Source organism: Dama dama, chromosome 26 (assembly GCF_033118175.1).
Source record: "Dama dama isolate Ldn47 chromosome 26, ASM3311817v1, whole genome shotgun sequence".
Classification (NCBI taxonomy): domain Eukaryota; kingdom Metazoa; phylum Chordata; class Mammalia; order Artiodactyla; family Cervidae; genus Dama; species Dama dama.
The window spans coordinates 50,193,648-50,206,415 of record NC_083706.1 but is presented as its reverse complement, the minus strand read 5'-3'; the positions used below and the strand labels follow the sequence as shown (position 1 = coordinate 50,206,415).

Sequence of the window (12,768 nt, the reverse complement as noted above, 5' to 3'; positions counted from 1 at the left end):
AACCACCCGGCATGCACCAGGCCTCCCCGAGCAGAGGCCCGAGGCCGTCGCGCCTTCAGCACCGGAGCTTGAAGCGCTGCATGCTCACCCTGTCGGGACGCCGGGCCTGCAACACATGCGGCCGGCTCGGGAGGGACGGGGGGTTGGAGTGGGGGGGTACTCACGAGGCTCCGTTGTGGACGAAGGACCAGGAGCCGGTGAGGGACGAGAGCAGCCGCAGGTCGTAGGTCCGGTGCTTCTGGATGAACTTGCACTCCATCTTCTTCGGGGGGCAGACCACCTTTGTCTTCCACTCAAAGGTCACCTCGCACCCGCGCACCTCGCTGAAGACCTGGGGCCGCCCCACGTCGGCATCCTCGTCACACTTGAAGATGATGGCGGACGTCCGGTGGCTGGTGGCTGGGGCAGCACGCGAGGCAAGTGTCAGGCCCCCCGGCCCGGCTGGGGTCCCCCCTCCATGGCACCAGCACCAAGGGGTGCTGTCTATCCCGGCCGCTCCCCACTTCCTGCTGTTTCATTCCCATCTCAACCCTAAAATCCGGACCAAGTTCCCCTTCCGCACTTAACCACTCCACAGCGACAGTACAATTCCTTGAGAACAGGTATCACCTGATTAAAGCACGAATGCTAACGCTAAAAACAGTAATGATAAGCATCCTATAATAACCTAAAAACGTGTCATCTAATCTACCAGGAAAAAGACCCTGTCGTAATAAGCCACCAAAGAAGGCTACGTTAGTCCCTTGTAGACTTAATGTTTCTAATTCCTTGTGTGTGTGTGTGTTACTTGCTCAGTTGTGTCCAACTCTTTGTGACCCCCCGGACTGTAGCCCACCAGGCTCCTCTATCCGTGGGATTCTCCAGGCAAGAACACTGGAGTGGGTTGCTGCTCCCTTTTCCAGGGGCTCTTTCTGACCCAGGGATTGAACCCGGGTCTGCTGCATTGCAGGCCGCTTCTTTCCTGTCTGAGCCACCACGGAAGCCCTAATTCCTTAACATGTATCATTTCGTTCCGTGGCTACTTACAAGAACTAAAAACTCATGTACTCGGCCCATCACCTTCCTTGAGGACCCACATCTGTCTGCGCCCCGCGTGTTACTAGGACTCTCGTGTGTCCGTTCTCCATGCGGCGGCAGGGGCACTGAGACCCCCTCCACCCCTGCCCGGCACAGCCCGCTGTAGAGCCGACGGTCAGCACAGCAGGCCCTGCAGACCTGGGACAGCAGCAATTCTAACGCGCGTGGACGTGAGCCACCGGCGCTGAAAACACTGGCATGTGGACGTGAGCCCCTGGAACTGCGGAGGGGGAGAGCTGACCACCCCACACCTATCTGTCACCTGGCCCCATAGAGCAATTAAGGACGACTTTTCTTTATGGAAAATAGCCCTGACGAGAAAACACCATATGCAACAGAAGTGCTGCCGTTAACATGGACGGTCCAGGAAGACCTGAGCATGAAGCCAGGCCTCCAGCGGGGGCCGCGGTGTGCCCACTCACAGTGCTTGCAGAAGCCCCACTCGTGGTCTCTGTCGTAGTTGGCGGTGGTCGCGCACCAGAGCCTGGCCCTGCTCTCCACGACACACTCCTCATAGCTCTTCCCGTTGAACAAGAAGGGGAACACACATGGGTCGCCATCCTCAGTTTCTGGAAAGGAGAAGTCGGAGTGACCCCGATTATTCTCACCGCATCGGCTATGCCCGGCCACAGGTGGTCACCTTGAACGATTCCCCGTGGAAAGCCCCCCTAAACTGACTGATGGTTCGTGGGCCCGAGCACCCACACCCAAGGCTGGTAGAATGGACCGTTCCGTGTGCTGGGGCTCACGGCACCTGGAACGTCATTCCTCACTTCCCTCCTGCTGCCGTGTCTAATTCTGTGTCTACCGGGAACAGACACTCCACCCGCGAAGACTTACCCGGAGGGCAAGTGTCTCCGTTGGCGTAACTCAGAATGACGGCTTCGTCCTGATGCCTGTAGTCTAGCTTCATGGATGCCAGCCGCCCAAAAGATGCCCCCTTGGTCCCAGACAGCAGGCAGACAGCGCCGTCCTTGCAGCCTCCTTCGTCCAGGCCCGCGGCCGAGGTGCACACCCCCACACTGTAGGTGTGCGGGCCTCGGGTCACCTGCAGAGACACCGCCCCATGCTGTGACTGGGTCTCCGGGGATGACAAGGCCAGCGCTGGGGGGGCGGGGGGGGGGCACGAGCAGGAAGGCGGAGCTCTGTCCACGGGCTGTGCAGGCGCCTGAGAGCTCACCCTCCTTGCCCCCCATGCAGAGCGCAATGCCCTGGCCACTCCCGGGCACATCCCTCCTCACCAGGACCGTGCCTCCTGGTGCAGCACGGCAGACCACGCTCCCACAGGCCTCCGGCTGCCCGCCCCCTACCCTCAGCCACGTCTCCTGCCGGTAACCCCGGAGTGCTGAGGACTCGGGACTGAGCAGAGTAGCCATGACCTAACTGAATACGGTTCTTCCTGGCCGCCCCGCTGCGGCAGGCTCTAAGCTGCTGCACACCCATCCTGGGGGCCTGAGCCCAGGCAAGGTCTCTTGTTCTGGGAGCCAGACGGCTGGCACCAGGGCGTACGGCTCGGAGCTCACCGCTCCCCGGCTGCCACACGCCAGGAGGCGCTGGCATCTTGCAGGCGTGGTCCACAGCCGTGTGCCTCTGTAACATCTACAACGCAGGGACGGCTTGGTCTACGGCCGTGTGCCTCTGTAACGTCTATGTCACAGGAATGTGGGCCCCAGCCCCTGAGGCATAACGCATAGCCCCCCGACATTCAGGCTGGGGCGAGACCAGCCCCTGACACCCAAATGTGTCTCAGGTCAGGGCTGGGTGGTGGTCTCTGGACGGCAGGCAGCGGCAGAGCCACGTGGGCTCTGCCGGCCGCGCCCCCTCAGGCATGTGGTCACTCACACGGCCCTGAGTGGCCTCCTGCTCTCCGCGTGTGACAGGGAAGAGGCCCCGTGACCCTCCTCACTGAATAACTGAATCCTTGCCAAGCCCACGAGAAAGACTCACTCTGAACTGTGGGGCACAGCTCGGGCACGAGCCGTGACTGGTTGGCATGCTGTCCAGCGCCACCGGCAGGCCGAGCCCGCACTCGGGACAGAGTGAGGACCACCCCCATCCGTCCCCGAGACCCCCACAGTGCCTAAGGGACCGCAGACTCTCCGACGCTCATGGAGGCCACGTCATAACACACAGAGGAGCCCGAGAGCAAAGCCAGGCGGCAGGGGCCCCGAGGCCGCGGGCGCCGGGGCGCGGCGATACCTTAAAGGTGCTCTTGGAGAGGCTGGACAGGTTGAAGCTGTAGTAGAGCTGCTCGTCCCTGAGGGAGCAGCCCTCTGTCCTCACTTCGTCGGGACAGACCAGCGGGGTCTCCCACTCGAACACAAAGTCGCAGTCACTGGTCCTCAGCAGTTTTGGTGTCCCCTGTTTGGGGTGGAGAAGCAAGTGTGAAATCCACGTGGATTAACAAGCACAGTAACCTCCCTGCTCCCCCCACAGGGCTGGGAATCCCAGCCCCGGGCACCGTGGGCTCAGAGATGCTCCCAGACCACCAGGGGTCCCGGGTGACCCATGGCAGGCTTCTCTTCAAGAGCAGGGAGCCACCGTCCTCGCCAGAGGCAAGCAAGCAGCAGCCCCGCCAGGCAGGCCTGCCTGCACCCAACTCCCCTCCACCCCCCAGACCCCTGTGTCCCTACACTTAGCATGCCAACACTCCAGACTACCAGCTCAGACAAAAGGGGGGGGGGGGGGGCGGTCTTCAAACTGCAACAGGGAAGCCTGAGACATCGAAGAATCTCTGGCGGCAGAGGAGGGAGCAAGTGTTTCCTGTACATTCGAGGGGGCGTCCCCACCCACGTCTCTGGAGACTGAGGGGATGTTTATACTAAGGGCGAGACATGATCCAGCCGGACATTCCACAGGCCAAGTATCTAAATAAATATCCATCAACGTCCTTACTGCCTCCCCCCCTCCTTCAGCGGCAGCCGTAAAAACAGATGAGGAATTTCATTAATTGTTGCTGAGAGTGTGTTTTTCTATTAATGTATGTGGAGGAAGTATTTCCACTGAAGATAAAAAAAAACATAGGGGAAGGAAAATTCATTAAAAGTCTCTCTGAACTGGACCGCACATGCAGCGTGAGATGCCCCGCTTCTGAGCCCCCACAAACACCCATCGCTCTCAGCACTCCACTGCTCTGAGACCCAGTGCGAGTCCAGGCGGGAGCTGTGGACACGCGTCTAGAGCCCCCCAGACACGCGGATGAACGTGCAAACACAGAAGGGCCGGTGGATCATGGCAGCCCACACCTTGGTCATCCGGGACTCCCCTCCCATCCAGCAATGCGTGAACAGGGGCGACGTGTCGGTCCAGGAGCTGCGGGGTTTCCACATGGACGCCCAGGATGGCAGCCCTTGGTGTCTCCCCTTCTCTCAATTGCTGGACCGTCCGTCCTGGGACGGCGGCCGTGAGCCACTTCCTGCTCCACTCACCCACGGTGCCCATTCCCATCAAAGGACGTGTAAGCTTTCCAGAGTTTAGGAATTTCAGAAGCACACACATGGGGGAAGGGAGAGTTTAGGGAGTTTCTGATGGACACGTACGCAATGCTATATTTAAAATGGATAACCAAAAAAAGACCTGCTGTCTAGCATAGGGAACTCTGCTCAGTGTTAAGTGGCCGCCTGGATGGGAGGGGAGTCTGGGGGAGAATGGATGGCTGGATGTGTCTGGCTGAGTCCCTCCGCTGTTCACCCGGAACTATCCCGACACCGTCAGTGGCTGTGCTGTTGCGTTGTTTGGTCACTAAGTCGTGGCCAACTCTCTGCGATTCAATGGACCGCAGCACGTCAGCCCTCCGTCCCTCACTCTCTCCCGGAGTTGGCCCAAATTCATGTCCATTGAGTCAGTGATGCCACCCGACCATCTCATCCTCAACTATACACCAATACAAAATAAAAAGGCAGCACAGAAGGGCTGAGACCCAGGCCGCCAGCACAGAGCTTTCCAGCGGAGCAGCAGTGGGGACCCCTGCCCCTGCAGGGCAACGTGACATCAGGCAGCCCTCCCAGGTCATCACAAAACAGGGGCTGCGAGCCACTGGTTTATCTCCTGTTCCCAGAGGGAGGGCAAGAGAAAACTTATGCAAAACTCCTTACAATAAAACAGCGCTCTTTTTCAAAGGAAGCTGTTTAACTGCACATAAAAGAAAAATCAATGGCCTCCTTAAAAGTAAATGGTACAATATCATAGCTACTGATACTTTTATCCCAAAGGTCTTCTTTCATTTGCTAATTTCCGAAATGTGAATTACGTCCTGAACGATTACAGCTGCCAAAATGTCTGACTTCCCAACAAGAATAAAATCAATAATGTTAAAATTTAAAAAAAGAAAACCAAAGTTGGCATTTTAATATGATGGTAAGGAGGTAGCTCGGACAGTAAAGACTCTGCCTGCAATGCAGGAGACTCGGGTTCGATCCCTGGGTCAGGAAGATCCCCTAGAGAAGAGAATGGCTACCCACTCCAGTATTCTTGTCTGGAGACTCCCACGGACGGAGGAGCCTGGCGGGCTACAGTCCATGGGGTCGCAAGGAGTCAGACACGACTGAGTGACTAATGCTTTCTTTCACTTCCAGGCAAAGGTGAAGGCTACTTCTTTGCTCGAGCATTTCATGTTTTTAAATTACAACAAGCCTCCTTGTGCAAAATCTGCCCTAGTAGCTCAGGGAGGGCTACTTATTGCTGAACTGAGGGCCTGAAATGATTCCACACACCACACAGCGCAAGGTAGGCGCTGTGAGCACGGGCACAGTGCTACGTGGGTCTCCGGCTCTGGCTGGCCGACCCGCACACCAGCTCCCACCTTGTACACCAGTGCTCACTTACCATGCTCACGCCCCGCTTACAGTGAAACGCGATCAACGAGGTGTAGTTGAAATGCCGATCCGCCAAGCAAGGCGTGCTGCTTTCAAAGTTCAAGTAAACTTCGTTGGCTATGGGATTGAGGATCGGAGGTCCTGCCACGCGGCCAATATCCTGAACAAAGAGAAAGCAGACGATGTTTCAGGAAGGTAATCACTCGCCAGGTTAGAGGAATAAGGGCTGACAGAGAAGTTCAGAAATTGCACGTCCTCAGTTTTGAAGGCAAGCAGCACCTGAAGAAACCGTGTTACCAGCAGCTCGCCTGGGAAGTCCTGACAGTAAGGCACACAGAAAGAAACCTCACTTTGCAGGGCGACGCCCAGTGTGGGGACGGGTTACATGAGCAACAGTGGCTGTGCCCCTCCTCAGGGCTGGGCGTCCCTGGTGAAGAACCTGCCTGAGTGCAGGAGACCCGGGCTCGAGCCCTGGGTCGGGGAGATCCCCTGGAGGAGGTCATGGCGCCCCACTCCAGTACTCTTGCCTGGAGAATCCCATGGACAGAGGAGCCTGGTGGGCTACAGTCCACGGGGTGGCAGAGTCGGACACCACTGAGTGACTGACACTTAACTAAGGGACAGATTTATCACCAAGGGTCCATTTTCGAAGATTCGAGGCAACAGGAGCCTCAGGTCACACCCGGAGGCTGCTCAGTCCCCTCACCTGCCAGCAGGAGGCAGGAACCCACACGGCGGCCCCGTCTCCTCAGCAGCGCCTGAGGCGTGTCCTCGGGGGGGGGGACACGGGGCACACACTCACACACTCCCACCACCTCCCGCGGCTTCGCTCGGCCCCCGGCACACACCAGCTGCTCAGCCAGGGTTTTTGAGGAAATAGACACACAAATGAGAGACATGTGATTGGCCAGGAATGGTGTGTATGTATGTGTGTGTGTGAGAGATGAGTGTGTGTGAGATGAGTGTGTGTGTGAGATGAGTGTGTGTGTGAGATGAGTGCGCATGTGAGATGAGTGCATATGTGAGACGACTGTGTGTGTGGTGTGTGTGAGACTGAGTACACTGTGTGTGTGCGATGAGTGTGTGTATGTGGTGTGTGTGTGTGTGAGATGAGCATGTATGTGATATGAGTGTGTGTGTGTGATAAGTGTGTGAGACGAGTATGTGTGTGAGATGAGTGTGTGTGTTAAGTGTGTGAGAGATGAGTATGTGTCAGATGTGCATGTGTATGTGGTAAGTGTGTGACAGATGAGTGTGTGTGAGAGATGAGTGTGTGAGAGATGTGTGTGTGTGCGAGAAATGAGTGTGTGTGTGTGAGAGATGAGTGTGTATGTGATGTGTGAGAGGTAAGTGTGAGAAATGAGTATATGTGTGGTGTGTGTGAGATGACTGTGTGTGTGTGGTGTGTGAGAGATGAGTGTTGGTGTGTGTGTGTGGTGTGTCAGAGGTAAGGGTGAGAAATGAGTGTATGTGTGGTGTGTGTGAGATGAGTGTGTGTGTGAGAGGTGACTGTGTGTGGTGTGTGAGGGATGAGTGTGTATGTGTGTGTTTAAGATGAGTGTGTGAGAGAGGAGTGTGTGAATGACGCCACACAACGTGCTCTGTTCATCACGCTGGGGCCACGCTGACACACCACCCTCTCTGGTCAGGGAACTTCCTCTCTTATTTTTAAATCTGGAAGAAGGGAGCCAGGCGGGAGAAGACGGCCCCGGCCGCTGCCAGGAAGGCTGACCGCAAGCACTTCCTGCCGACACCAACTGTCCAGGCCCTGCGCTTGTCACACGGCCACGCTCTGGTCAAGCTCACATCGCGGCCAACGTCCCCAGCCACAGCCCACGTCTCTCCCCACCCACACCACCGGTAACATCCATCCATGACAAAGACATCCAGTACCTCAGGACAGGACGCACTGTTAAACCAAGGGAGAAACAGACCGCTCCTGGGGTGCATTTCATTCCAAATAACACACGCTGAGAACTGGACAACACACGAACATCTCGTGAAGGCAATGTTTGCAGAGACCCAAACCTACACTGGGAAATGCTAGCACAAACACCAAAGCTTTCAAGGCAGAATGCTTAGTTATTAGCCAAGTGGCTTACGCCCTTAATTATAAACTCATTTACCAAAGAACCTGCTTGCATTTCACAAGCTTTTAATGACATAAGACCCGCACTTAAGCAAAGACACCAAGCTCCGTCAACATCCTTGGAGACTAACCTGATACAAAAACGCCCTATCTCCGCATGTGTGTTCACATTTTCTCCCATAACTTTGACCACAACGAGCGACAGCTCAATGTGCAAACCCTCATGTTCCTCTTCCCCTGGCGGACCCAGACTCACAGAGTACCCAGCTCACTTCCCTTGAAGACTCTCCACCGACAGCAAGACATGCGACGCGCAGAGGGCCGCTGAAACACCCTGCGGGATGGGCTCTGCCCTCAGGCCCATACTCACTATCGGGGGCCCATCCACGGGGACTTTGCACACGGCGGCGCCGGCGGGGCAGGGCACTCCGTGCATGGGGTTGAGCGGCTGGCAGATGTTGATGTAGAAGTCGGGGCCGGTGTCAGAGCGGTCGTCCTCACTCTCATCGTAGGCTTCGTAACCCCCGGTGCGGTGGATGAGTGGGGACAGGTCGATGAGGGAGCTGCCGTTCCTCACGGAGCACTCGGTCTATCAGATGGGAAACACGCCTCTATGTTGGCATCTACAACACCTGAGCTCCTGACCACCGACCACGCGGTCACTGCAAGGGTTTAGGCTGAACGGTAAACGCGCTAAAGGTGGATCAACGCCCCCCCCCTCCACAACGTGCTTTGCTTTATTTAGCGTCCGGCATTCTGATCCAAACATTATCGGGGCCTCAGGAGTGGAAGAGAAGTGGGCGGGGGCGCCCAGGGACCCACGGGAGAAGCGGACGCCCCCTGGGCTGGGCTGGCCGGGCCGCCCCAGACTCACCGTCTGCTCGCAGGCCAGAGGCGTGTGCCAGGAGAAGAAGAGCGTGCACGTGCGCTTGTCCAGGGAGATCAGCATGGGCCTGTTGGTGGGCCCCACCTCAGGCCTGCACACGAAGCTGAAGACGCTCTTGTAGCTCTGGCCGGTCTTGGAGGGGCAGGGGGAGCCGCCGTCATACACCAGCTGTAAGACCTGGTCCACGTAGGTCAGCCGCTTGCTCGCCTTGCCCACGCTGATCCGGGTCTGCCCGAAGCAGGCCCCTGTCCCCGGCACAGAGCCGGTGGGAAGGACACACAGTCAGGGACTCAAAGCACTCGCTTCCTGACAACAAACTTCCTGCAATCCACAGCTGGCACTGCTGGGGGTGCTATGCAATTTCAGCAAATGCTACACGTCTAATACTTCACCCCATGGTTACAAATCACCCCCTCACGGCCCCCACCCCGACCCCAAGAGGGTTGCTGCGGATGAAGGCATCTGATCTCTTCGCCGGGGGGAGCGCGGAGGGCAGGCCACACTCACCCACGCCGGGGGCGCAGTTCTCGTTGTCCCCGCACACGCTGAGGAAGACCAGCCCCTTCTCACTGTAGGCAGCGGTGAAGCCGGCCCGGCCGCTCAGAGAGCTCAGGTCAAACAAGTGTCCTGCACAGGGTGCGGGGGGCACACAGTGACCCCTCACCTGTGTGCTCACACACGGATCCCTCGGGCCATGTGGCCCTGGACTCCTCGTGATGAATCCGCCCTTTCACCAGCTCAGCCCTGAGAACCTTCCTGACCCGCTAGAGAGTATTGGGGTGGGGGGGGGGGTTGTCCTCCTGGGGCTGGGCCTCAGCAGCCTGTGATTCGGGGTGGGGGGAGGTTGGGGAGGCCCTGACGGCACTTCCGGCTGCAGCCTCCCAGGTCCCCAGTGCTGAGACCCAGCAGTTCCCTGGGTGCCCCCCCGCCCCCGACATTAACCCGGAAAGGGAACAGGAGGCCGACTACAGCTCCGCAAGCCAAGAGCTAGGGACTGACGGCCCCAGAAACAGGGGCAGTGGGAGCACAGGTCTCAGGGGATGGGCTGTCGCCTCCACTGAAGGAGACTCCCGAGTCAACAGCAGCCTACAGAACCGGCAGAAAACCCCAACGTGCACCCTCCAGACAGGACACTGCCTACTCCTCAACCTCACCCAGGGCCTCTCATCATGCGGGGGTGGGCGGGGTCCCTCACTGCTGGGGCAGGGTGGGGGGAGGCGGGGTGCCCCTCACTACAGGGGCGGGGCGGGGGGAGGCGGGGTCCCTCACTGCAGGGGCAGGGCAGGGGGAGACCAGTGGGGTCTCTCACTGCAGGGGCGGGGCGGGGGGAGGCGGGGGCCTTCACTGCAGGGGCGGGGCGGGGGAGACCAGTGGGGTCTCTCACTGCTGGGGCGGGGCGGGGGAGACCAGTGGGGTCTCTCACTGCTGGGGCGGGGCGGGGGGAGACCAGTGGGGTCCCTCACTGCTGGGGCGGGGCGGGGGGAGGCGGGGGCCCTCACTGCAGGGGCGGGGCGGGGGAGACCAGTGGGGTCTCTCACTGCAGGGGCGGGGGCCTTCACTGCAGGGGCGGGGCGGGGGAGACCAGTGGGGTCCCTCACTGCTGGGGCGGGGCGGGGGAGACCAGTGGGGTCCCTCACTGCAGGGGCGGGGCGGGGGGAGGCGGGGCCCTCACTCACCCGTGGCGGGGTTGGTGACCTGGCAGTCGTCATGCACGTTGCTCTGTACGGGGCAGGCGGCGGCTGTGGGCCAGGAGAAGGTGTACTCACAGTCCTCCACCGCGCTGATGAACATGGGCCTGGAGTTCTAGAAACGAGCACAAAGACGGCTGCGGATGGGCCGCAGGGCGGACGTGGGGACAGCGCCGACCCCCGTCAACAGGAGCTCCCCTGTGCCGCCTGTGACTCGTCTGTCCCGGCGTCTTTGTGGGATGGGGGCAGGTTCAGAAAAGGCAAGGGGCCAGGGTCTGCTCCCAAGACGCCCCCAGGGCCTGACACACAAGGGAGGAGACGCAGCCTGAGATCCACGCGGGGGCCAGGGGCGTGTTCCTACAGTGAGACGGGGCGGGCGAAGGATGAACAGAGGGCCACCATGCGTCATGAATGAGGAAACCCGCTGTCATGTTCTGCAAACCAGAACTGAAATCCGTTACAGTGGATAAAAGGGGAAGCGCCACCAGGAGGACTAGCGATAGCTGGGAACTGACCGATCCCTGCACCGCTTGGACAAGGAGACTCCCCGCGGTTAGGACGCGCCTCATCCATGCGGCTCGGGCCAGACTGGGGCAGCAGGACCCTTCTCCCCAGATAACCCATCCCCGGGCAGCCATGAGCAGAGACCCCAGAGGCCCCTCAGCTGTCCTGCTGAGGAAGCTCAAGAGCTGGCTTGGAACTGGGTCTGCCTGACCTGCCGTTTTTATCACGGAAGATGAAGGGCAGGCTGGCAAACAGCAGTTCTCTCTCCAGCCTCCAGGGGGCTGAGTCAGACTTTGATAATGATGATGATGACGACTCAGTCACACAGTCGTATCTGACTCTTTGCAACCCCATGGACTGTAGCCCGCCAGGCTCCTCTGTCCATGTGATTCTCTGGGCGAGAATACTGGAGTGGGTAGCCATGCCCTCCTCCAGGGGACAGTCCCGGGACTGAACCTGCAGCTCCCACACTGCATGCAGATACTCAACCACTAAGCCACCAGGGAAGCCCCTAACTCTGGAAGCTGAATTGCCAGGGCGGGCACCCGGGACCAGAAGCCCGAGGCCGCACTGCCTGTGCCCCGTTAGGCCGGGTCGCCCTGCGTGCTTCACCACACACCCCAAGGAAGTGAGACGTCAGCCCTGCCGACTCAGGCAGGACCCGCTGGGGTGGACACAGCGGGGTCACTCACCACGTGGCTCTCGCTGCACGTGAAGCGGATGGTGGTTGACTTCTTCCGAATCTGGTCTGGACACAAGTCGCCGTCGACGTACTTCAGGATGGTCAAGCCCTGGCTCCATTGAGGACTGTCCCGCACCCTGCCCAGGTTCACGGGCTTGGGGCCGCCCAGCAGACACACGGCCGCCTCCGGAGGGCACGGCTCTGCAGCACAAGCAGAGACGATGAAGGGCGACCGTCGGCCGCTTTCCAGACTAGGACTCACGAGGCACTAATGTCCAGCACGCGACACGTTTGACTCTTAACAATCACGCCAAAATACCAGTGATTCCCATCGTTTAAGTGAGATGCCGATGACGCCAGGAGCTCTCATGACATCAAACATTATTTTTTTGCAGATGGACTGGGCGGGTAGGCGCAGAGTGTCAGGAGAATTCAAGGCAGGAAGGCCTCAATTTTTCTGACCCCCAAACAGGATGAAGCTGAGAATACCCAGACTGAGCCCATGGGACACTGTAAATGACCTATGTTCATGTGCTATCTTTATTTCAGAAGTCACCAAGAACTGCGCCAACTTCCCAATCTTGGATATGTCTGAGCCACCTGCCCCGGGGAAAGAACAGGCCCCACTTCGTGGACTGAGTGTGGGGTCACCAGGCTGGCCAGCACACAAAGCAAAGGGAATGTGGCCACGTCCACATACCATGCAGTGGAGAAAATCACTAAAAAATACAAAAAAACAATAGCGCCCCCTTTGAGTTGAGCCAGACAAGATGTGAGTGGGGCCGCATAAAACCCCAAGGAGACAGAACAAGCTCCGTCTTCAGGATCCCAGCAGGCCGGGGGTGGCATCAGGGGTCTCTCCAGGTTGCTGCTCCTGGTCCCCTGCGTCCAACCAGCTCTCGCCTCATCACTGGCACCAAGGGTCTGGGTGCATCGTACCAGGACCCCCACCTGCTTTATTCTCAGTAAATACAGAGGGTGTGCACCCACACGGCCATTCCCTGCCTTCCAATCTCCTGTCCTGGCTG

The 12,768-nt window shown here is 58.8% G+C and overlaps 1 protein-coding gene across 1 annotated transcript in view; it reads right to left on the bottom strand.

The window, feature by feature from the left end:
- IGF2R (insulin like growth factor 2 receptor) overlaps positions 1 to 12,768 on the bottom strand; it is a 101,540-nt gene that overhangs the window by 12,205 nt on the left and 76,567 nt on the right. Inside the window, exons 31-40 of the mRNA XM_061130501.1 lie at positions 11,751 to 11,941; positions 10,543 to 10,669; positions 9,374 to 9,493; positions 8,855 to 9,111; positions 8,351 to 8,569; positions 5,902 to 6,051; positions 3,277 to 3,438; positions 1,918 to 2,125; positions 1,500 to 1,646; positions 165 to 399 (exon numbers count right to left, since the gene is read on the bottom strand). Of these exons, the coding sequence (XP_060986484.1) occupies positions 165 to 399; positions 1,500 to 1,646; positions 1,918 to 2,125; positions 3,277 to 3,438; positions 5,902 to 6,051; positions 8,351 to 8,569; positions 8,855 to 9,111; positions 9,374 to 9,493; positions 10,543 to 10,669; positions 11,751 to 11,941 (1,816 nt within the window). The remainder of the gene's footprint in view (positions 1 to 164; positions 400 to 1,499; positions 1,647 to 1,917; positions 2,126 to 3,276; positions 3,439 to 5,901; positions 6,052 to 8,350; positions 8,570 to 8,854; positions 9,112 to 9,373; positions 9,494 to 10,542; positions 10,670 to 11,750; positions 11,942 to 12,768) is intronic.